Genomic DNA, 25,205 nt, shown 5'->3' on the forward strand with positions numbered 1-25,205 from the left:
TTTACATCTTGTTCAATGATTTCATATTAGTTATTGAAGAAAAGGAAAATACAAAAAATATGTACACGATAATAGATATATATGTATATATTTATATATATATATATATTTCTTGTTGCGATGGACAAATAGTTTCACAATTCGTACAAAAAGTGAGTAAAATATTCACATAAGGCACTCCGATACTACAAATGGCACATACAATTATTTACAATAAACAGCGTATCAAACTGTCTTTAATAATATGACTACGCATCACGTTCATCTAATTTCTAAATACGACAAAATTGGGAATGCTATTTACAATGTTCGAGTAAAATGATTACTACGGTAATGTTAAAAGAAAGAAAGAAAGAGAAAGAAAAGATGTAAATACTCGAATTTGATCAGTAATTAGGATATTACATAATATCATTGATCCTTTTACTGATCTAACGAGATATAAAGCTATCTTACAATAATTTTGTTTTTGAGTAAATACTAATAATATTATATTCTTTCGTATATTAATAACCGTTGCCACTCGAGTTCTCGTGGTAACCACTTCACTCGTGGCAATTCCTACTTTATCGAGCTACGATAATGTTCATTTATATTTTTCAATATCTCATCGTTCGATGGAAAGTTAATTCTTAGAACAGAGAATGAACAAGACTCGCAAGAATAACATAACGAGTCGCTTCGATGCGAAGGGTTACGCGCTCGTTGTAGCAAAACGGACTCGACTAGTTCACACTCTGATCCTTACCGACAATCGGTAAAGGATAAAACACAAATGAAGAAAAATTCTTAATTATCATATATACTGCAACCTACATCGTACATACATACAACATATAAGATTTATCATTAAAATTTTTTCAATCACAGATAGAATACATTAGAGATATAAGTAATTTTACGATAATTAGTATCGTCTTAAATCCATTTAAACATTTTACGATTACTTTCACGATTTCTTATACGAACTTGACAAAGAAAATATTTCTTAAATTAATTATTTTAGTTGGACTAAATCTAAACCGAGAAATTTTTTACTCGAATTTATGAAATATTAAAATCGATCGTACTACCTTAATTAAACACAATTCGTAAATTCTACTGTACAGATCTAATATCACTATGATTTCGTTAATGTTCTTCGTGTAACTAGGTACGCTCGTATGATTATATACAATCCGCGAGGCACCTTTTTTAGCTGCCTTGAAGAGCACGTGAAGAGATTCTATTGTTGAATCTAATTATAAAATAATTATATCAATGTCACTGTAATTCAATTAAGATTTGTAATAAAAAGATGACGTCCCTTGTTTTGGAAAATTCGTCAAATAGCATAGAAATTTGGACGGTCATTCAGCCGTTGATAATGAAATATAATAAAATAAAAAAAAAGATGTCCTTAAGTTACGATCAATCAAAAGAACCCTGGGAACGTCATTTTAAAGATATAATGCGTTTGATGTCTTAGAACGTTAATATTAATTACAACTATTCTCTACATGGTCCCTAATTAGGAAGATACTTTAGACAATACCCGTTCACGTAATGGACGTTGATCATTATTTAAATTCGGCACTTCGTCATCACGTGTCGGAAATCGACACACCTTTGGCATCGAAACAAAGTAAAATTGATCTCACCTCGATTACACAATTTCGTTCTATAAAAACAAAAGGAAATAAAATAGGAGACTAATAAAAAGAAACTAGTCGATAAGATCGAAATTTTTTTTCGTTGTTTCACGCGATCGCCAAATTGAGTGTCATCGTTGTGGGTCTCGAGAAAGCCGAAGTTCTCGTTGACTCGGAATAATCAAAGGTATTAGAAGGTTTTTTAGCTTCATTGAATCGACCCAAGTGTTCTGGATTGGGTGATATCACCGAGGTTCTAATGACCATGCTGGAAACGATCTCAGTGGTTTTAATCTCTTGCGACTTCCCATCAAGTTCTTTGAAAGGACGCTTAGCTGGTGGTGGAGTAACATTCTCGGTAGCACCAGTGTGTTTGATGATAGCTGAAAATGCTGATGGTGGACAGGTTTGATCATGTTGAAGACCTAAACGTGGAACGATCACGCTGGTTGGTGAAGCTGTCATACAGGAAGACGTTGTCGTTGTACTCGTCGTGGCCATTGCCGTCGTTGTCGTAGTCTGCAAGTCGTTCAAAGCATCCAAAGCCGTTGAAACAGGTTCGTTCGTTCTACCGGATGTTATCGATGAGTTAGACGTTGTCTTTCGTTCGCTCGATTCGTTCTTCTCCATGGAGGAGCGATGATGCGCTCGCATACAGGACGATTCCTCGTGTTTATAAAGATAAGACTTTAAAGCAAATGCCTTGCCACATCGAGCACACACGTGCGGTTTTGTGTTCGAATGTGTTTGGATATGTGCACGGAGATTCGACTTGTCGGCGAAAGCTTTGTTACAAATCGTACACTTGAACGGTTTCTCACCTGCAATCGAAAAAAAGAGAAGAGAGAAGAAAGATTTAGTTCGTTTCTCAATTATGTTCAATTTGAGTAATTTCATTGACCATGTCGTATTGTTGCTTACCTGTGTGCGTGCGTATATGTCCTTGAAGCAACCATGGCCTGGAAAAGCACTTGCCACAATAGTGACACTTGCAGCCCTGATTATGAGTCCTAACGTGCATACTGAAGGCAGGCATGCTTACATAAACCTTGTCACAATGTGGACACCTCCTGGCCTTCTTATCACCGAGCGATCTATGTGTTTGCCTATGTCTGGCCAGATTGGAGGACGTAGAATATTTTTTTCCACAATCGGGACATTCGTGATCCTCGTTGTCCTCGCTTTTTGTATTTTCTAAATTACTCTGAATAGTTCTACGAGCTTGTTGAGCGGTAGGATTTGGTGGTTCGCTGACATTAGTTGCCTTTGGAGGTGGTTCAATTTTGTTTTCCGTCACGAAGGGAGTTTCTTCTCGGGGATGATTTGTCTGATGATGATGATGATTTCTGTGATGATGACGATGATGTGGAGGTGATAATCTTTTAATCCCAAGCATCTCTCGTTCATTTTCGATACTCTCGAAGAAGAATCTCGTCCTTTCCAAACTTTGTTCTTCTTCATAGGTATTTCGCCGTTCCTGAAGACGTTGCTGTTGGTGAAGATGATGATGATGATGATGATGATGATCCTTCGTTCTGGGCACAACTGCTCTGCTACATTTTTCCGTAGGATCGGTACATCTCGGTGAACTTGATCGTTGATAGATCAAATTGTTAGGATGAATTAAGGTACCGGCTGCTGCAGCAAGGCTTACTTCCGCAAGTTTCGTAAGATTGTACAATTCTTCCGGACATTCCGAGGAGGTCTCGCTGCCGCATTCGCTAGCACCATCGGAAGTAGGCTGAGCACTACCATATTCGGCTAGCCTAACACCTCGTTCAGGACTTTGACCTGTATATAAAAAAGAATAATTTTTTTTTTTTTCTTTATCTTCTCAATATTTTAAGATTATCAAGTTCATGCCTCATGCGTTCAATGTACTCGAACATATCGACGGCTTCGCGTCGAAACGTTGAAAGCTCGAGTGTTAACAATACCAAGTTAGTCTGGCAAACTTCCAATAAGCCTCGAACTCGCATAAATTCCTATCGACATCTCGAAGTTTTCCTGCCTGCTCTTTTTAACATCACTTAGTACAAAATGGAAGCATCTTAAAAACCTTTTTGACATGAGATAGACGAATCTCGATAATGATAGATTACTTATGTTACTCCTCTTTTGAAAATAGAAATACATCTCTTAATTTATCGATAGTTAAACTCAACAGGTGGTTCTTTCGTGGCCGAATAAGCTTGAATTAGCTCATGAAGTAAATACCTTCAGTTAGTTTATTTTAAACGGAAAAAGTGAAAGAAGGAAGAAGATTCTATACGGCTAATTATTTTTTTCATTCTCCCATTTTCTCACTTTACTTCGCGAGAAACTTCGCTGTTACTATTTGATGAGTTTTATCGCTTCCGGAATAAACAGGGGTTTTTCCACGATTTATATCAACCAAATGGATTCGGTTATGAGCAGTAAATCCGAGCAGTAAATTCGGGATGATTCGTGAAACACGCAGGCACTTTCGAGAGTTCGCTCGCAGCTCCGTTTTTGGGGAGAACGGAAATAGCGTGCTTCATTCTCTCTCTCTTTCTCTCTTTCTCTTTTTCTCTCTTTCTCTCTCTCTTCTTTCTCGCTCATTCCGCGTATTTTCGAGCGCGTGTGCGTGTTGCGCTTGTAAAGAGGGTTTGGAGGGGTTGACGGCATCGCGACGGTATGCGTCGTGCGAGTTTCGTGACGCACCTAGTATCTCCTATTCCTAAATCTCTAAAAAATTTACCGTTCAATCGTTGTTAACTAAATCTTATTCTCTTGTATCTTTCCTAACGATTTAAACGAAAGCTTTAATTTATTAAAACTTAAATATAGGATTGATCTTGAAAAAAATAACCTGTTTATTATTATATAAATTTCTTATTATTTAGCTATATAGAGATCATATCAATCCCTTTCAGCGTTCATTATCAAATAAATATGAAAAATCATTGATGTTAATCAATGTAACGTTTTAACGTCCAACTATCAACCCTCGACATTTAAAAACGAATCTAAGTCATTCGCGAATTATCACGAACTTCGAATATCGATTGCAACATATTATTCACAACGTCTTGACGATTTAAGAAACTATAAAAAGATTCGCACCTCCAGCGGAAGTATCAAACTCCTCCTCGACGCCATTGTATCGGCGATGAGTGATCAGGAAAGCCCTCGGCATTTTCTCCTCCGTGCTATCTTCCTACCTCTTCTTTTCCTCTTATTATTCTTTGTTCTTCTTCGTCTTCCCTCTTTTCCTCACCACTTGATCTTTCCTCAAAGAATCACACAAACCATGGCATTCTAACTTCGAACGAAGTCTCACATTGAACCAACACACGCGATTTGGTGTCCTCGAATATTTAAAAGAAAAAAAGAAAAAAAAAGAAAAAAAAAGGAAAAAGGAAAATAAAAAGGAAAAGGGAAAAACGAAAGAAAAGATGGGAAATGGGGAAAGTAATAAAAAGGTAAATCGAAATAAACGAGTCTCGTGTGCGACACGAAACCCTCGCGTTTTTTACGGGCCAGGGGTGCGTACGCCTCGGCAATTTCGGGCGCAATAGTTCCTCTGGCTAAGATTCGGAGCTACATATAGGAGCGCAGCCTCCCTCGCTCTTCTCTTCCCTTCCTCATCTACCTCTTTGCCTTCTTCTTCTACTACTACCAGCACCACTTCTTCATCTTCTTCTTCTTCTTCTTCTTCTTCTTCTTCGTCTTCGTCTTCGTCTTCTTCTTCTTCTTCTTCTACTTCTTCTGGTTCAGCTGGCAAGTTGCACGCGTTCCCTCCTTCGCTCACGAATCTGTGTGTAGGTATGTGTTAGTTTCTATGTATTACGTGTTAAATAGTGTGCGTTCACGCGTACGGGAATCTCATCGCTTCGAGTGCGGATAATAAACTCTCGCGCGTGCACGTACCTACCGAGAGCTCGGAATATAGAATGGACCGAAGAAGCTGAGAAGCTTCTCTTCTACCACCGTCTACGAACCACCCTTATCGTTAACCGTTTTATTCACGTAGGCGATCACTTTTTTTCTCCAGTGCCTATTATTATTGCCGGAATGACCGAAGGTATTATTCATGCAAGATCGTCCAACCTCATGGAATATTGTCCTTATCCTTTTTTTTCCCTCTCTCTTTTTACATTTCTTTTTTTTTCGTCTCCTTTTTTCCCTTTTTTTTTTGTATCTTTGTTCCGGTGGACGTTCGAGTCATTAAATAGAAGCGAGAGATAGTTAATAGCACGCGTGGGACGGATAAAAATATCGAGGATCGCTCGTTAATGGAAATATGTATTAAAAAAAAAAGGAAAAAATTAAGATCAAATTTTCCTTAAAAATATAAGAATGTGTCATTAGGTACGTATTCGAAAGACGAAGCTAAAAATGTTTTTAGCTTGAATTGATTCATTTTTTTTTTGACTATGATTTAGTCTTTATCTTTTTTTTTTTTTAAATAATTCAGATGAAATTGTCAAATTATCTTTTGTTCTCCTTCGTGCTTATGATCCATCATATATAATTATACCACAATTTCTATACAAGAGTCTTCGATTATTTTACGAGGCGAAAGAATACATACTATATTTTTCATGAAATTTACGTTGATACGTATAAGTACAGCGTGATTCCTGTTAGCACGGATCAATGCATTGCATGGAAACTTGAGAAGGTCGAAGGGTATTCCTTAGAGATCGATATCTCTTCTATGAAGTTATACTATCGTTGTTCTCGGTCATTGAAATAGTTCATTATAAAAAAAAAAAAAGTATTAACAGTTCAAAATCAACGAGAAGATAAGAGAGAAAGACGATTTTAAAATTTCGTTATCTCGAGTAACACGAAGGTCGGCAAGAAAAGGGAGAAAAGGGCCCTTCGACGTTGAATCGACGGCACGCGCTCACACTCATTAACTGTAACGGACCCAACGTAGAAATAGAAAAAACAAGAAATTTTTTCCCTTCCTTCGGCTTTTTTAACATCGAAAATTAAAAGAAAAAGAAAAAGAAGGAGAGAGAGAGAGAGAAAGAGAAAGAGAGAGAGAGGAAGAGAAAGAAAGAGAGATAGTATAACTCGAAAGCAAAAAGTAATGCAAAGCTGGTAGGACGTGATTCATCGAGAAACACACACGGGCTTTTTGCTGAAGAGAAGAGACGAGTGATACTTCCAGGAGAGGTACGGTCATCGGAGTTGCAAATGTCTCCTCTAATTCCAGGAAACATGTACGTCCGGACCAGAATACAGGGTTGAAATTTGATCCTTCTGCGTTATACGATTTATTTACAATATTTAATGATAACAAATGATAACAAAAAAAAAAGATCATTAAAGACAAATAAAATTGTATTTATTCGAAAACGTTGTACAAAATGATTTCGATAAAGAGAATAAAAAAAACAATTCGTTGAGACAAATTTGGACATTTGGACATTTTATCAAGAAAATGTAACAACGTGTTGCTCTTAGTTTTATGATCGAAAGAGCGAGATAAAAAGATAGATCTCGCGCTTGTCTGGCACACCGATCGTGCTTCCGTTCAAAATAGAACTTCTCTCTCTCTCTCTCTCTCTCTCTCTCTCTCTCTCTCTCTCTCTCTCTCTCTCTCTCTCTCTCTCTCTCTCTCTCTCTCGCTCAATCTCGTTGTGCGTCAAGTGATAGCGAGCAATGCTTTGGCAAAATGCTGTATTTTCAACGCCACCGACATGCGCCACCACACTTCATCATGTTAAATCGAGCAGTTAACATTTAAAAAAATATCCGTACGGTGAATCGAACGTGAGCTATCAATGTATGTTTGAAGAAAACTAATCCGTATACTCCATTTTCTTTTTTGTAATTTTAACAAAATACATTTTCACGAGACGTTAGTTTGTTTTTTTGCACGTTAGAATTCGGCTTAAGTCGACTCGAGGCAGCTTGGGAGGTAATAAATAAAGCCTAACGTGCAACGTTGAAGATAGAGAGAGAAAGAGAGAGATAGAGAGAGAGAAGAAAAATGCTGTTAAGCGCCATTTTGGATAACCATCGAAAGCCGGAGATTCGAGTGTAACGAACGACAATGTAAATGTTTTCGCGATACAACGGCCGGCTCGTAGTTCTCGAAAGAATGGAGTATGCAAGGAAGGCATCAGGGGGGCTTTTTAGTCGACTATTGAATGAATGCCACGCGAGTTAGTCAGCGTCGCGGTGCTAAATTCGGCGGACGCCTGGCGTCGCGCCAGAAGAACCACCCAGCGCACCAACCTGCTTCTCTATCCTCCATAGCCACCAACGACACGACGAAGAGGACGTAGCCGTTATATCCGTCTACCACCTTCTTCTCGCGGATAGAAACGACGTTCCTTGCTACGCCTTTCTCGCCAGTCAGACTTAGTTAAAGAGCAATCGACATTCCTTCTTTCATTTTTCTTTTTTTAAAAAGACGATTTGGTCGATAAAATTGTTTCGTTTCATTACAAACAACTCTAAATGTTTCATACACATATATTTGTATATATATATATATATATATATATATATACGTACATTATAGTGTACGTATGAATAAATGATTATGAAAATAGTCTAAGTTATATATTTATCGTTTTAAAATATAGTAGATACGTCTTTTCTTTTTTTATATTATATAGTATAAATAAAATTAAATTCTTAGAAAGTTTTGTTCCTTTTTAAATAATGATAATATTTTTCGTTCATTTACGTATGTTTATCTTTGCAGATTCCTCATTTATTATTTCGAACGATCGTATCATTGACGAGTGAACAGGTGTCCAAGTAGGATCGACATCGTGATCGAGCACGCGTATCGACGCGTTCGCGCTCGAAAATAAAGTCACGAGTCTCTTCTCTACTCTTCTCGTTGACGCAATTCCGAGTCTCTGCCAGGACGGATGCATGAGTGTGTATCGTCATCGTTCGCGCGTGTTTATTATTCGTGTACGCGGCGTGATAAGTTTGCATCGCGGTTAACCACGCTCGAGCCTTTTTCTTCCACCTCTCTACGAACCTCTTTTTCTTTTACCTCTTACTCTTCTTCTCCTTCTTCTTCGCCTTCTTCTACAATGTTTTTCTTCTGGCGAACGACGAGCATCCTACAGGTGCCCGAAGGTGTTCTCGCGGTGGGACGCCAAGCGTAAAGTATTTTCGGCAAATCTTGGAGAGGCTCCAGGTGTGGAGGAGGAAGTTAAGAAGAGAGATAGAATAATCTTACGGATTGACCACGTGCGTAACAACAAAGAGCATGAGGTTAGATTAGAAACAAAGTCTTACAAAAACTGATTTTAGACAAATTATATTTCTACTTTTACATTTTTTAGAAATTATCGAGTAATCTATTAAATATATATATATATATATATATATATATATATATATATATGATTGTAAGGAAAAATGTCTTATTACACATCTTTTCACTTTCGAAATATTATCGTTTAACAATCTTTCCTTTTTTTCTGTTTATGCTGCATATATAAATTTTTTTCTGATACATACATAAATCCTATATTTTCTACAGCACAATTAGTACATATCGTAATCGAATTTTTAGATATGATATCAGGCTTTTTTCCTTATAGTCACAGATATGGAAATAAAGATAATTAATTTCGACTTATAAGAAAATTTTAAATATTAACGTATATGTACGTGCGTGTATATGTGTGTGTATTAGTAATAAAAAGGAAAATACATGTTTTATTTTAACGAGATACGACGAAATAAAATAAAAAGTTACAATTATTTAAGAGTGAGAGAGAGAAAGAGAGAGAGAGAGAGAGAGAGAGCGAGAGAGAGAGAGAGAGAGACTGAGTTGGTAATTCTCGTATCCACGCGTTATAAATGCTATAAATAAAATTAAGTAAAGCCGGAAGGCACGAGCTCGTCTAAGTACTTCAGCTCTCAAAGAAAGCCGCAGAAGAAGAGGAGAAAAAAGGAGAGAAAAAGAGAGAGAGAGAGAGATTAGGTACGAAGAAATAGTTCTTAGGGAAAATATTAGGTTGAGAGAAGTTTAATTTTTTGTTAACCGAACGACGAAGGACAAGTCATTAAGAATGATCCTCCTAGAATGAAGGACGAATTTGGGGACAGGGAGAACGAGTAATGTCTAAAGCATTACATAGTGTACGTAAACAATCCGGAAACGCCTGCTTCCCTCCTATGATAAATCAACACTCGTCGTATGAGAGCTTAAAGATTACTCCCTTTTTCGACGAACGTGTCAACCACCACCATCACTATCATCTCTAGCTTTTGAACTCTCCTTCTGTTCCTCAACGAGAGAAGTGGAAAAAGCACGCGATTGCTGTTTAAAAGGTTCGTGGGTGGGTCGCTTTTCAAACGGGAGAAATCAAGAAAGAAAGATCGTAAAGAGAAAAAGAGAAAGAGAGAGAAAGACAGACAGACATACAGAAAGAAAGAAAGAGAGAGAGAGAGAGAAAGAGAAAGAGAGAGAATGAGAAAGAAAGAGAGAGAGAGAGAAGTTGGTCTCGGCATGGGGTTGTCGAGCTATTTTCAGGCCGGTGGCTCGATGCAGCTGTCGCGTTCTCCGGGTAAACCACCTCTCTCTCCTATTCCACGGTCATCCGCGAGTTGTGAGAGGTAAGACAGGAAAGATTAGAAGTTAGAGATCCCGAGCTTTACCATCCTCTTAGTTTGTCGACTAGGTGGAAAAGCCGCCTAGGTGGCCTTCCATTCCTCCTTTTTCTTCGTCTTCTTCATGAGAATACTGTAAAACCTGTCCGGCGTTACTTCGTTAGCAAAATATGTATGTTTGATGTCTTGCCAAACGTACCAGGCGACGTTTCACCTTTCTACTAACACGTTTGTGTTTCATATTTCATAGAATACTTAATATTTCTTCACGTTCGAAGATAGAACTTTTTATCGGTTTTTTTTTTTTTTTAATTTTTACAATATTATTATTATATATATAAAATATGTAATCATTTTTTATACTTATAATGGAAAAATGGAATGATATATAAAAATATCATATTATATATCATATATGTCTATAATATATATATATATATTATATAAACGAACAAAAAGAAAAGACGGCGAGACGATAGGACGAATTTGATTCCCTCCAGCCGTAGTCTCCGACCAAGGTTCGTTCTCTGGAAGATGAAAGACAAAAACGTGGAAGACGAAGAAAAGGGAGAAATTTTGGTCGCGTGCCAGCACAAATTTTCAGCCGTTTACGTGTACTTTCGCGGCTAGGGCTCCGTCGAGTGCAATGACACTAGAGAAACCGATTCTTACTATTTCCTTTAGACAATGAGCATGATGAATCATTAAGAAACATAGACAATATCCTGTTGTAACATTTAAACAAGCATATCAATCGTTTGGATTTATTACAAAAATTTTTTATGAAGTTTCATTCGTGATTAATTTTTATGAATAGTTTGAATAGATCTTAACCTTAAAAAATGCGAGCGAGTATATATATATATATATATATATATATGTATATATATAAAGAAAAGAAAGAAAGAAAGAAAAAAAGAGAAAAAAAATAAAAAATTAACTGACAAGGCTAGGGAGGGAAAACGACGACCGGAACGATTCTTAATTTAGTTCTGGGTGCAAAAGGTTAACGGGGAGAGGGGACATATGTAAGTATGTATGTGTGTATGTGGTACATAGAAGTGGGAGAACACCGTCATAGAGTACGTTGGCTCGTGTTGGAAGGAATGTCTTCAGGGATAAAGGGAGACAGTTCCTTCCGGAGAGACAGCGAGCGGCAGCCTGTTTCGGACCCTCGAATCTACCCCCACCATTCTTGGCACACCACCCTTTGCATTGCTTTTTTTATGTCTCGTCGTACAGCCACTTGCCCCTCCCCACTACTACCCTTCTTCAAATCATCATATGAAATACAAAGGAAGATAACTTCGGCCGAAAATTAATCGATCATTCGATGTAATAATATTAGAATCGAACAAATTCATGTCTTAAAAAAAATCCCTACATCCCATTATCTCACACTACCAACCTTCTAACCATCATATAAGATACAAAGAAAAATGATATCGATCGAGAATTTATCGATCATTCGATGTAATAACATCGAATATCTTCTTTAAAAAATCAATGAAAAGAGTATATATACATACATATATATATATATATATATATATATATATATATATTTCTTTTTGTGTTTCAGATAAAATACAATAATTTGTATTTTCGATAAAACTGACTATTACCGACTTCCTGTATATTTTTTTTTATAGATTTAATAATTTCCATTACATAGCGTTTGACACGTTAAGGAATCTGAAAATATTGCTAAAAGAGTAATAACGAAATATCGCCGGAACAAAGAAAGTAGTACAATTCGAATGATGAATTTTGAGCAAGAATCGGAATAAGAAACGATCCGGCTTTGCAGGTGGCAAGTAAGCATGCAAATCTAAAGGAGGCCACGCACACGAGCACGTGCTCGCATTTTGCGAAACCTTTTCAAAGGCGGAGGCGATCAGCTGGCGATCTTCTATCTCTCTCTTTCTTTATCCACCCTCTCCCGTTGAACAAGAAAAGAGAAATATAAAAAACGATAAAAGTGAAGGGAGCTCCCGTCTCTCTTTCTCTCTCTCTCTCTCTCTCTCTCTCTCTTTCTTTTTTTCCCTCTATCTTTCTGTCTCTCTGTACGCACCCGCATCCTGTGGCAGTGGTGTTTTCGTAAAAACTGGCCCGTCGGTTTCCATTCAAAAGCGCGAGTCACGAGGGTTCATTCACAAAATTTCACGACGAAATTCTACACTCGACCGGACCGTCTGCGGATCTCGATCGAGACGACGACGGAGGAAGAGATAGAGGGCCCTTCCTTCTCCCTTTCCTTTACGCGAGTAATTCCTTCGTTTTTCCCCCTTTTCTCTCTCTCTTTCTCTCTCTATCTCTCTCCCCTTTATTTCTTTCTTCTTTCTTGTTATACATGCGTCAAGAACAGACGAATGCTGCCATTGAGTTTAACCGTTTCGATCGAGAACAAGTTCGGTCAATAAGTTATTATCTTTTTCGATCCTACTGAAACGATCATTTTTAGAAGGATCAAATGATAAATCATCTTGATAATCGATAATTTCCCAAAGTTATATTCTTTTTTACGAAACCATGACAAAATCTTAAACCTTATTTTAATAAATTTGTATGTAAATTGTGATTAGACTAAAATGTTTGCGTAAGAGAAAAAAATAGGATGGTAAGATTATTACTTTTTCAAAACGTAGGAAATGTTAACGTAGATTTCTATCATTGCAAAAAAAAAAAGTAATGAAAATTCATCGTCAGGATGATAAAAGACGAAATGTGTAGGCGCTTATGTTAACACGTTATCTCGAATCACTGATCGTTAGATAGAAAAAGATTATATCTAACATGTCTATCTCTTTTTCCCTTGATCTTATTGTCTTCTTTAAATCCTCACACACGGCAAAAGACAAACTCGCTGTACCACCCTGGATATACTCAGGGTGGTTTCTTTCTTCCATTGCCATAGTCCAGACGGCTTCAAGGAGAAGATGAAAAAATGAGGGGGCGGAGGAAGAGGAAGTAGACGAGACGATGAGGGGCCTAAGGTCGTGGTCCTGAAGGGTACAGTGATGGATTCAAGAGGTACTTCGCCCTGCGGTGAACGACACATGTCCCTACGATATTTAAACGGTCGACTTTCGATCGATCGTGATTCTTCAAAATCATCTCTTAATTAACACATTAATAATTTCATAATCTATACGTATAAAAAATTTCATAAACAACGTTTGGTAACAGTAACATTTAAATAAGATCAATTCTGATCGATATATCGAGATATTACATTTCGTAAATAAAAATTTGTTTAATATTTATCTTCGAACAATGGATATATTTAAAGAGGCACTTTATTATTTGTCATAATTATCGAACTCTATTAATTGATATGTCAGCATCATTAACTTATAATATTTTTCACAAAGACTCAGAGCCAATATATGAGATAAAATATTTTTCTCATTGTCAGGTTAAAAACAAAGAAAAAAATAACTGTGTCGGAGGTTAGCGCGGAAGCGTGAAATCCGCTACTGTAGTTTGGGAGGGGTTAAAGGACGAGAGAGGGTCGCAGACACCGAGTCACATCTCGTCGTGCGGCACGCGACCGACACGCGCCCTTCTTTCGTCTCCTTTCATCCTCATGAGATTCGGTTCCTTCCTATTCGTCTTCGTCTTCGTCTTCGTCTTCGCACGCGCGCACACACACACATATACGTACACATACACGCGCGCGCGAACACATACACACATATACGAGCTCGCATTCAACACGCAACACAGTAGATACTTTAACCAATTCTAAAGAAATACATTTCTATGAAATTTTCATGTGTTTTTTGTTTCATTCAGAAACGATCAAAGATATCAAAATTGAATTAGATTTACAAATTATTCTCTTCTGATTGATGACTAATTGTTTAGAAATTCAATTGTTTAGATTGAAATTAGATTGGAAGTAAATCAAATGATCCTGAAGATCATTTAATTTTATACGTTAACAAAAGATGGTTCGTATTACATAAGGTAACATGAGTAAGTACGCGTGCACGTTCATTCAGAACGTTCCCTTCTAGTGGCCCATTGAAGAATCCAGGCTCACCATATAGAGTGCTCATCAGCCACCTTATCGTAATTCTTTAAAGTCTTACTTGAATGAAACATATGTCGTGGGAATTCATCCAAAAAATTTGGACTTTCTTGAAACCGCTAAATTCTTTTGCTTCGATGTATTAATTAAAAAAAAAAAATATATATATATATATATACCAAGTTGTCCTTAATAAATCTGCTATATGATTGGAAACATTCACGTCCTATGGAGGTGTCGCTCGATCAGCTGCGAAATGAGAGCAAAAGGTGCTCGCCTACGACAATATTGTGTAAATTTGTCAGCGCACAGTTGAGTCCACGAGGAATGATTAAGGTCGACAAAGACGAAAACACGATCTGTCGTCGACAAGGAGGAAAATCGAACGTCTCTAAGTTTAGCTCGTATTTGCATGCGGATCAGGGACGAATCGGGTCAGGTTGCCAAGCTGCTAAAACATTTGCTATCCCTTCGTAATCTCTAATGAATTTTTCGTTATATTTATTTAAAAATTCGTTATATGATTTCTTTTGAAATAAATCTGTTTAAGGTCTTTTGTTTATTTTACAAATATATTTGTATAGAATTTAATTGTAATAATGCCAAAGTATTCGATGAATCTAAGATAATACTTTGTTAAAATTGAATTTATCGATTCGACGATCGTAAAATAAGGAAGATACTATACTGGTTAGCTGTCACAGTGCTACAAAATCGCCTTTATTGCAAGTCGTAAAAGTGTAGGTGTGTCGTGACCGACAAGATTCTCTGTCATGAGTAAAGATCATAAATTTCCCTCTTTAGAGACTCAGAATACTGGCTGATTACCAACAATTAAATGATATTTATAATTACGAAGATGCCACTCCTTTGGCACGACGGGACACATTTATAGATTGGCCAGCGATTTAATCGCTGCCATTTGAATTACCTATCTGCCTACCTGTCGTCGAGAATACGGATCCATGGATCCGGTCGTTGCCAATGATCAAAAAATAGATCCGAGCGCAACCTGTTCGAAATAGCCAAGTGGAAACCTGTGACATCTGTGAATGACTCGTTAATGTCGTAGTGATCGTAGTTCTCTTTCGAATCGCTTAATACATTTCCGACTAACTTGATTAATTCGACATAAATTATACCAAACGTTGCTATAGTGAAAGAAACTATATCTTATATAAATTATTAACGTAGAGAAATAGATCTTAGGAAACATTATTTAATCATAGGCAATAAATGAAATCATAAGGAAAAATTCTTTAATCCAATAATCCTTAAATAATTCTATAAGATTATCCAACTTTTTTCAATATCGAACGAGTGATATCTCAAAAGAAAGACGAAGACAGAAAGGGTGGAATGTCCGTCAAATTTCTATGATTCGTAATGCAAAGAGAAATCGTACGTGGGTCGAAGGTGTCTAAGCTGAAGGGAAGAAGGAAATCTAATTATAGAAGTCGTTGTGCCGCGTGCTGAAGGTGGTAGTAGGGTGTGAGTGCGGGTGCAGAAACGAGAATCGGTTGCATTGGGCGGCCATAAAATGCAGGCTGCATCCGCTCGGCGCAGATGTACTCAGACGGAGGTTCTCCTGTACCACGAGGAGGAGACCGAAAGGATTTTTCTTCTTTCGTGGCCCTCTGGCCCACCAAATATTAAAGGGCAACGAACTCGGAAGGACTACCAGGGAAGATTCATAAACTCTTCCTCTTTATGGCATCAATGTCAAATATGTTCACGATTACTGAACGACTAGAAAATTCAATATAAATCGTGACAAGGACATTGACTGTTTAATTTTCTAATAAATTTCAATTTAATTCGATTCACAAAGAGAAAATGAAAATTATAAATATTCTCCATTTATAATAAAAACATCCTCCGAAGGACACAGTTTATTGTCTTGTAGTTAGTGATATTTTTTATTAGTTGTCGCGTCTATTCATTGAGAAGCCATGTGGTTAACTGCAGTGTTTCCTGCCTTAATTACCATGATAAAAAATGATGGATGTTAAAGAGAGTTTCGTTCGAAAACATCGCAGGCAATCTCATTTACAATATAACAATCTAGGTCAATCGAAGATGAAGAATCGATAGATACATTTTTTTAGATCAAAATCTAAAACCTCGTAATTTCTTTTCATTTTTCAGACGACTCAAGCAATTAACTCTTTCATTTTCCCTCATCGTCGTCGTCGATCTTTACCGAAGTAAACACGAGGCCTCCCTCGAAACAACAGCTGTGGGATATCGCACACGATCGACTCGTGCCGGGCAAGTCGCGATTATTATTGTTTCCTTTTCTTTTCCCTTCCTTTTTTTTTGTTGCTTTCTTCTCTGAAAGTAGCCGAGCGTGTGCCCATGACGTGGCCATGTAAGGGCTAGGCGGGGGTGCTGCTCTTGCTAATTTTAGATCGACTCCAGGGCTCCAGGAGTCAGCGATGGATCGGCAGCTGGTGATTCGAGTTGGTTCATAGCTTTGCACGTGGGTCTTTCTACTTCGGAACGTGTCTCACCGTTCACGAACGACGGACATCTCTCTCCTTCTCCTTCTTCCCCTCCCTATTTCTTTCTCTCTCTTATTTTCTTCCCCTCCTAATGTCGTTTCTCTTGTAGAAACTCGTTGTGTCCAGTAGCTTTGATCCAGATGCGTTTAGCATCCGATCTCAAGAGACTTCCGTATCTCGGTGAAGGGTGATAATTTTTAAAATTTCCCTTCCCGAATCGAACGGATGTAACTTCGGTTGAGTATTTCCAATATTTACGATTTACAAATCCTTCGTTTTAAACGATAACACGCGAAATAATAAATAATCAATTAAATCTAATGTAAATATTGTAAATTATGAATGATAGATAATGTTGTTTTAATAGATAATAATATTGTTTCAAGAGAAGGAAGAAAGTCCTCTTAGAGCGCTTAATGAAGATCGATAAAGTCGAAAGAGGAAGAGGAAGGAGATAGCAAAAGGGTGAAAGAGATAAAATTGTAAAGAGGGATGAAGTGGAAAGAGGTAAAAGATCTGACGACGGCTGCTGGTGCAGCGGATGTTTGAAGCTGCTGAAAGTGAGGAGGCGGTGGTTCCTTCACCGATATTACTCCCTCTTTTCTTTTAGCTTTTCTTCGTTCGAGTCAAACCATCGTTGTGAGGAAGAAGTACAGAGAAGGAAGCACCTCAGCGGATGTGATGTTTAGGACATGGCCGTACAAAAAATGCCTCCCGTATAAATATAGACGATGGTGGTTGCCATCGTAATGGTTGTGATAGTGCTGCTGGTGGTGGTGACTGCTTACCAATCGAAATTTCTCTTTGACCCACATTCCGAGATTGATTATTTACAAAGGGTCACGGTGTTCCTGTTTTCGTTTCTCTTGGTTGTCTTCTCCTTCATCTGCATTGATTTATGTGAAATATGGAATAAAAAAATTAGGGAGAGAGAGAAAGAGAGAAAGAGAGAGAGAGAGAGAAAATTATCGAAAACATTAAAATGTATTTTAAAGAAAAGAAAAGAAAAAGAGAAAAGAACAAGAAATGGAGGAACTTGTTTGAGTGAGTTCGATTTCACACCGGTTAGAGAAAAAAGCATACCAACCGGCTTCTTCTCAAATTACTTTAGACAAATCTCTTCTTTGACCCAAAAGCAACCTGCTACTACTACTACTACCCGAAGAAAAGCTTAGAAAATATGGAATCCCTTGTAAAAACTCTGAAAACACATTGAGCCGAGTGTAAGGTGAAAGACGGTGGCTCCCGAAAAGAAAAAATAAATGAGACGTATACGTGTAATCGACACGTGCTACGTTAACCTCGTTGTATGTTTTTTCTTTTTTTTTGTTCTTCTTTTTTCCTTCTTTTTTTTGTTTTTTTTTTTTTAATGTCTATTAAAGAAATAACGTTGATTCACATGTCTTTGAGAAATGGTCAATGAATGAGAATAGAGATTATTATCAAGTAGGTGGAAGACATCGTCGAATCACTTTCTTTCTCGATTCATTTCAATGCACTCGACACGTGGTTAGCGATTCTGGGGCTCCTGCTGAGATAAAGACCTCCCAGTGGCTTTCGACCACCATGTGCATCGAAAGTCAGTGAAATCCCTTGAAGATTTTCGAATTGTCCTCTCGGTTCGTCGTCTCTTTTACCAAAACCGAAGTGAAGGATCGGACAAAAAAACAGAAAGACCAACGCACGGATCGCACCTCCTCGATGTATGCATGTATGTGTACATGCATATATGCATACATACATGCATACAACATAAAATACAGTACATATATATATATATATATATATATATATATATATATATATATATATACTCTCGTTAAGATTCTACATAGATATTCTTTCTAGTCACGTACGCTTTCTTCGTGGGAGAGATCGAAAGAAATCTTTTTTTGACTAGTCAAAGATAACTTCGTACTCGAAAGAGAACCAAAAGAAAAAAAAGACACCAGAAAAAAAAATCAATTAGACGACTAATAAGGGAATTGTACGGAACTCAAGGATTGAGTATTAAAAAATTACGTTTGAACGAGTTAACGTAATGAATCGAGGAAAGGACTCGGCACTAATGGGTTAATACGAGCATGGTCAACGTGATTGAAAAAGCAAAGTGGTAGGAGAAGGTATACCCTCTCTTCTTGGGGTATCACCTGCTCCTATTGTTTGACCGACCAAAGTGAACCGGCGTCCGGTGCGCAATCGAGTTTAGCCGGGCGCGTGCTCGTCGTGTTGGCTCGTAGAGAAATCTGACACTCTTACTTTTACGACACTTTGCACGGTACGTATACTTTCAAAATGCAACGTAAAAATCATGCCCCAGTTTTGATGCAGATGTCCGTAGGTTTAGCATATATAATTATTGTTAAATCCTATAAGAGACGTCTTTGTTTAAAAATCAAATGATTTAAACATCATAGTTTTCATATCTAATATATCGTAAAGCCATTTAGGTTGAAAGATCATATCCAATCGATGGACAAATTTAGAAGCTTCGAAAGTATACGTGACCTAAGGTAAAAAAAAATTTCTTATAATCATATGTTTATCTTATTCTATCGGTATACTTTGAAGTGGATGAAACTTACGTCGACAGGATAATGCGCTGGGTAATCGAAATTTACAGCGATATAAAACAATACACTAACTGTCACCTGTGGTTCAGGATATGACTCTGTAGGTACGCTCCAAACTACTTCATATTTGTAATAATTTGTATTATTTCCGGCAGAAAGACTAATGAATTCTACATTGAACATCCAATCTTTTAACTCCTAAAACGTGTATCAACTATGTAAGATATGTTTCGTTATACTTTTTGGCTAGATTTTTATCATCAAATGTACCGGCAAATTATTCCATGCTTGCATTTCGTTCTTAATACTGTTTATAATATTGTTGACACTGATACTACCACAAGTGTGCCATTCGACACCAAAAGGACTCAGCGATCTAGTGACGATAGCATTTCTTCGCTTTATTATATCAGAACTGTCGTCCTAAAGTATTGAGTTCCCTTGCATGATTAATTTCATAAAAAGAAAACACATATGCTTTTTAACAAACCATATCACTTATTATCCTCATAGCTTTCATGATCGCTGTGTTAATGAACTGGCGAACAAAGTTCTTTATATTGAAACGCGATTCCAAGTCGTAATCTTCAATCAATGATAAAAAATTATATGTCATAATGTTGATCATTTTTGTTGATTATAAATCGATACAAGATCTTTCGAACTTTAATACGTTTATTTTTGGTTCTTTCTCATAAATAATCTTTAACGTCATTTCTGTGTTATTAGAAGCAAGACATGACAAGAAAAGAAAAGAAAAAATATGAAATAAGAAAAAAACGACGATCTCGTATTTTTACTTCCATTAATTTTTTTTTGTTTCTCTCTGCCCACCTCTCTCTCTCTCTCTCTCTCTTTCTCTCTCTCTCTCTCTCTCTAATTTATACTACACAATACATCCATAAGGTTATTAAAATTTGTAAGAGCTCTTATATACGTTTAGGCAAGTTGTTGTCAATAATACTAAAATGCTTATAAATTAACAGTCGGTTTTCGAATGATTAGAATGATCTTGCTGTGCGCGTGCTGACTTCGCGGATGCCTCTAGATCTGTTACAGACGTTAGAACTTGAAATAAACTTCTCATGAGTTTTTTGAAGATTTCGACCATTTCATCGTCCGTTCGGGTGACCACGAAAATATCTAACGAGATATAAAAAGAAAGAAAAAGATTAAACATTTTGACGAAGAAAGGAACGGTTATTTTTCTAACGATTAACTTACCAGATCTATCTTGTCCTAAGTGTTTGCAATACATGTTGACAGCTGTTGTTACATCGTCGTCATCATGGAAAGGATCTCCAGGCCATTGTGCTCTGTGTAATCGTACAGCTTCCAAAGCTGGACACCATCGTGCATTCCTAAGTAGTTCAGCCACTCTGGCCATGTCCTCGACGGCATCAACAGCCGGCAAAGGACTAGGACTAGGTGTTGGAGTCGGTGTACCTCGTTCACTTTCCGTACTTTCTTCCAAAGCTCTGCTCAATGCCATCTTCATGTTAGCTATTTCCGCTGATATATCTTGCAAAGGAATCTGTACGTTTCTCGCGGCAATCATAAGTAGTCCCAACATTTTGTTCGATGCCTTTATCAATAGTAATAATTGAAGGTGCAACTTATAAAGTGTCCTGCCTAGGTCCAAGAGCATCTCCTCAAAACCAGCTTCCATCGTTGTACTACCACCTAATGTATGAAGTATTTTCGTTGCTTTTACTGCTTCCAAACACTGTAATCAAATTAAAAGTTGATAAAGTAAAATTAAAAATTAAAAAAAGATAAATAAACTCGACTCATTTAGAAAATATTACTTACCTCTGTAGCGTGGTATTTTCTGTCAGGAAACGTTTCGAGATGTTGCTGTATCTCCAACATTTCGAAACGTAAGGATTCGTGCAATCTTTGATGTGAGAAAATGGAAAGCGAGAACCAAACTAACGGTGGTTCGGCTTTCGCGCTAAGTAGTTCAGCATGACTAGATAAATGATATCCTAATTGTTTAAAAGCAGGACTGCCATTGGATAATAGAGCGCATGCTTCCCGAGTGAGACCCACAGATTTACTGCTTACATCCTAATAATATCGAAGATAAAGAAAAAAATGTTCTCTAACATTGAAACTACGTGTCTATTTAGAGACGAATTAACGATATAATTACCCTTATAATTCTACTTAATAATTGGAAAAAATCTAGTGTCGTAAAGGGTGCCTGAGTGATCAGAGCTTGAATTTGTTGTCGCCAAATTTCTTCAGCGTCATCTCTGACGACTTGTCTGAATGGAATCAAAGCAGATAGATTCGGTGATGCGTTACAAGGTGTCACATCTCCGAGATCTCCTGTGCTGGAACCACTGTAGGAAAATGAACGAAACAATTAGAGAAAAAAATTCGTCAGAACTCTTATTTAGAAACTTACGACGTGTCAGACCTTGTAGATGAATCGTGACGTGTTCTACTCGGTATTGAAAGAGAAGAAGGTGGAAACATTCCTGGAATACTGTTTGCTTCTTGTCCTGTTCCAGATCCACTAGGTACTTCATCCAAAGGTGATTCCGAACCAGCTTCATCGTCAGACGATTCTTCAGCGACTCCACGCTAATCGTAATAATATTATTATGCTTTGATACGATACAACTGACGTAAATCTTTGAAATATTTACTCTAGTAGTATGCTTGCTCGATGTTTGTGTTTTTTCACTCAAACTTTCCTCAAACTGTCGTAGACTAGGTTCTCTTTCCTCTCCTTCACTGAGAGGACGACGTCTAACGCCCCAGTTAAAGTTATCCGTACTTTCACCCTATAATGTATAATAAAAGTAAGAAAAAATTCTTCACTAATATTGATAGTCGTTTAAAACAGTTTCAATTACCTCGACACTTTCACTCTCATATTCGAGAAAATCAAAGTCTTTAAACACTCCAAATTGTTCGTCATCCCTTCGAGAACCTCCACTTAAATCATTATTTGCACCAGAAACTTCCTCGGTTGATGAAGCCATTGAAGACTGCCTCTCCATTAAGTCAGAACTTTGACTGAATATCACCTACATTTAAATACAATTACATTTATTAAAAAGATTACAAAAAATTGAATTTAAATATTTGTTATCTCCTTTAATATCTATTATCGGCAAAACTATTCTGCTTATGTGCACTTTTCGTGTTCAATCATTAGTCGATGTTTGTGTCTAAGCATCGATTCAATTTTGCTATATGCAAGTGTCTACATTTACATTCAAGCGTGTACGTTTGATTGACTTATTTTTTTTCTCTCTTTTTTTCGTGACATTCGAACGATCTTTTTCACTTTTAGGTGCGAATTGTATTTATAAAAACCTTTTACCTTGCTATATAATGTCATTGAACTAATGTGTTCATCCTAAAAAAGGATATAATGGAAATGAATTTTCATGAGGAATAGCTATTATTAACTATCGAGCTGGTAAGGAGGGAAAATCAAATTTTAAATGCAAAATAATAAAAATGTTAATACTAACCGATGGGCTCTTCGGTAATCCTACCCTTTGTCCGCACGTTGTTAACAAGTTCACTAAACATTCTCTAACACGACCCTACAGAATACAAGATATTATTTTACATATCTAACAAATATAAAATAATATTTATAACAAACCTGTGACATCCAAGGCCTTTTCCATCCAGAAACGGCAGTACTTTCTGCCGGTGAAAGAGACATTGAACATCGCGGCGAACCTGAAGACTTTTCTTCGTTACCCTGTCGTATCAACCATCTTCTTCCAATCACAGGTGTTTGAGAAAGATCAAATGTGAAATCCATTGTCCGGCCTGTTATAAAATTATGGTAACAATTATATCAATTTATTGCACGTGTATAAATCGTTGTAAGAAGAAAAAGAAAAACAAAAAAAAAAGAAATTGAAAACGCCCGATGTTTAAATATGTAAATATAAATATTCTATAAAATATGTAAATATAAATCTAAAATAAAAATATAAATCTAAAATAAAAAATTAAGAAAACAGACGTTTTAATAATAGCGTAAAAATTAAATCAAGAAGAACTTTTCAAAAGGAAATTTCTATAGAAAAATCATATTAAGTTTATTTGACTACTAGCTACACATTATGGTTATTATTTTTATCGCAACCTGAGTGTTGATAAATAAGTAATCCGATCAGTGAGAGCAAATGCCGCGTTGCAAAAAAAAAAAGAAATCAAATTTATATTCATTACGTATTTACTGCATGCAAGAATACAAGTATATAATAATGTAAGAGTAACCTACCAGGTAACTCTTTCTTAGTAAATATTTCTGTATCCGTAAAGCTTGGATGTGGTGATGCCAAAGATGATTCCCATGATGATACATGCATCGATGTCGGTGGTGCAACTAAAGTTGAAGATCTTGTCACGACGAGTTTTAAAATTTTAAGTGCTTCCTTCCAATGAGGTCCCTATTAAAAGAATTGTAGATAGAATTTAGAAGTCAACTTTTCATTATTTAAAATTTTTTTTTTTTAACAAAGAATAACCTACTTCAACGTATTTTGAAATAACTTGCAAGAGTTCAGTGTTGATCGGTTGAGCTGCTTGCGATGCGAGATCAACATAATGCAATATACAGTGTATGATACTGAGTACAGGTAACGCAACGCTTCCTGGACCTTTTTCTAATACCTCGACCAGAAAGGCTAACATATCAAAGCTCAAATGAGCATATGTATCGTAAAGATATTTAACAACACACTTAGTCCATTGAAAGCTTTCTTTACTAAATGTACGACGACTGTACAAAGTCATGACGGTGCCCAAATTTTCTAATTTCTTTCCTTTTTCTGCACTTACCTATAAGCGGATGCATAGTGTAAATTATGTAATAATATTCGAATATATGTAAAGATAATAAACGATTAAAAGATAATTACTTGTGCTATATTTTCTGCACTTCTTATACACAACTCATTTGCATCTTCATAATGTAACAACATGTATGGAAGTAAAGAAACCACATTCATTGGAAATGCTAAACTTTGGGTGGGATCAACCACCGGTAAATCCAATAACGGAGTAAACTGTGAAAGTAATGTTACAACTGGTTCGTATGTATTTGGACTCGTACATCCCTTCAACATAAGTGCATGTACTCCAGGAAAAGAGTTCCATCTTAACTGTTGTTGTAATTTTTCAACTTTATCTCTAGCATCTGGACGATCCAACGGTAACCTATGAAGTACTCGACTTAATAATCTCAAAGCGAGAAGAAATTCATGTTCATAGTCCGATTCCAAAAGTGAAACCGATAACCAAAACAGCTGTGCTAAAATTGTCATCTTATCGTCTTGAGTCGCAGAATCGCCTAATAATTTTAAAGATTGTGCTGATCTTGATCTCGAAAGATTAGAATTTGGATATTTGTTACAAACTCCTCTGTTATCTAATTCTATAAAAAAAAAAAAAAAGAAATAGAAAAAGAAAAATTTACAAATAATGAAATGAGATACATCAAAATGAAGAAAACTTTTTAATGACAAAGACATGAACCTTTCAATTCGCTCACAGCTGTATTTCCACCACTTGATTTTTTCATACAGTAACTAACAGAATAACTAGTGCTTCTTGTATGTCCACCTTGATTTAAATGAGAAAGAATTTGTGGTCCCGTAGGACAACCATTTATTCCAGGACTACGTTTTCCTCCGATCACTATACCAGATACGGGATCTTTGTTATTTAAATTTGGCGTGGATTTAAATATTTCTTTCATAAAATCTAATGGTCTAAAATCAGATTCTAAAGAATCAACGGCTGCTTCCAAAGTTAAGAGTAATTCTGTTACATAACCCTATACAAAAGAAATCATTTCACATTTGGAAATAAAGATTAAATAATTAACAAGTGATTACATGTAAATTAT

The 25,205-nt window shown here is 36.6% G+C and overlaps 2 protein-coding genes and 1 long non-coding RNA gene across 11 annotated transcripts in view; 1 reads left to right on the forward strand and 2 right to left on the reverse strand.

Moving 5' to 3' along the window:
* Positions 1 to 120: 120 nt before the first annotated feature.
* Positions 121 to 5,150, reverse strand: LOC118443028 (uncharacterized). Its single transcript, XM_035869445.2, has 3 exons — positions 4,719 to 5,150; positions 2,553 to 3,422; positions 121 to 2,452 (listed from the first exon to the last, which is right to left on the reverse strand). Exons 1-3 carry the CDS (start codon positions 4,789 to 4,791, stop codon positions 1,740 to 1,742), a joined length of 1,656 nt encoding a protein of 551 aa, XP_035725338.1. The 5' UTR covers positions 4,792 to 5,150; the 3' UTR covers positions 121 to 1,739.
* A 7-nt stretch (positions 5,151 to 5,157) lies between these two features.
* On the forward strand, positions 5,158 to 18,002 carry LOC118443052 (uncharacterized). Its single transcript, XR_004838557.2, has 3 exons — positions 5,158 to 5,420; positions 17,126 to 17,246; positions 17,350 to 18,002. It is a non-coding gene; the product is annotated as an uncharacterized LOC118443052 (long non-coding RNA).
* Positions 18,003 to 19,311: 1,309 nt separating this feature from the next.
* The window catches only part of fry (microtubule binding protein furry), a 28,189-nt gene continuing 22,295 nt past the window's right edge, over positions 19,312 to 25,205 (reverse strand). For 6 of the 9 annotated variants that reach the window (XM_085655273.1, XM_085655272.1, XM_085655275.1 and 3 more), the window contains 14 exons: positions 24,833 to 25,133; positions 24,217 to 24,731; positions 23,828 to 24,136; positions 23,577 to 23,745; positions 22,944 to 23,116; positions 22,807 to 22,881; positions 22,653 to 22,688; positions 22,180 to 22,353; positions 21,970 to 22,107; positions 21,726 to 21,904; positions 21,468 to 21,660; positions 21,125 to 21,382; positions 20,537 to 21,038; positions 19,312 to 20,455 (listed from right to left, as the gene is read on the reverse strand). In XM_085655273.1, coding sequence (XP_085511399.1) covers positions 20,292 to 20,455; positions 20,537 to 21,038; positions 21,125 to 21,382; positions 21,468 to 21,660; positions 21,726 to 21,904; positions 21,970 to 22,107; positions 22,180 to 22,353; positions 22,653 to 22,688; positions 22,807 to 22,881; positions 22,944 to 23,116; positions 23,577 to 23,745; positions 23,828 to 24,136; positions 24,217 to 24,731; positions 24,833 to 25,133 — 3,186 coding nt within the window. In that variant the 3' untranslated portion in view covers positions 19,312 to 20,291. The remainder of the gene's footprint in view (positions 20,456 to 20,536; positions 21,039 to 21,124; positions 21,383 to 21,467; positions 21,661 to 21,725; positions 21,905 to 21,969; positions 22,108 to 22,179; positions 22,354 to 22,652; positions 22,689 to 22,806; positions 22,882 to 22,943; positions 23,117 to 23,576; positions 23,746 to 23,827; positions 24,137 to 24,216; positions 24,732 to 24,832; positions 25,134 to 25,205) is intronic. The other 3 variants (XM_085655278.1, XM_035869355.2, XM_085655276.1) reach the window with 2 other exon arrangements.

Source organism: Vespa mandarinia, chromosome 2 (assembly GCF_050613455.1).
Source record: "Vespa mandarinia isolate Hongniang chromosome 2, ASM5061345v1, whole genome shotgun sequence".
NCBI lineage: Eukaryota > Metazoa > Arthropoda > Insecta > Hymenoptera > Vespidae > Vespa > Vespa mandarinia.

Excerpts from the sequence above, each read along its gene's own strand:
- LOC118443028 (XM_035869445.2), bottom strand. The coding sequence starts at position 4,791 with ATGCCGAGGGCTTTCCTGATCACTCATCGCCGATACAATGGCGTCGAG. Across the intron at positions 3,423-4,718 it reads GTTTGATACTTCCGCTGGAG|GTCAAAGTCCTGAACGAGGT; the intron begins GTGCGAATCTTT and ends TTTTATATACAG. Across the intron at positions 2,453-2,552 it reads ACATATACGCACGCACACAG|GTGAGAAACCGTTCAAGTGT; the intron begins GTAAGCAACAAT and ends TTTCGATTGCAG.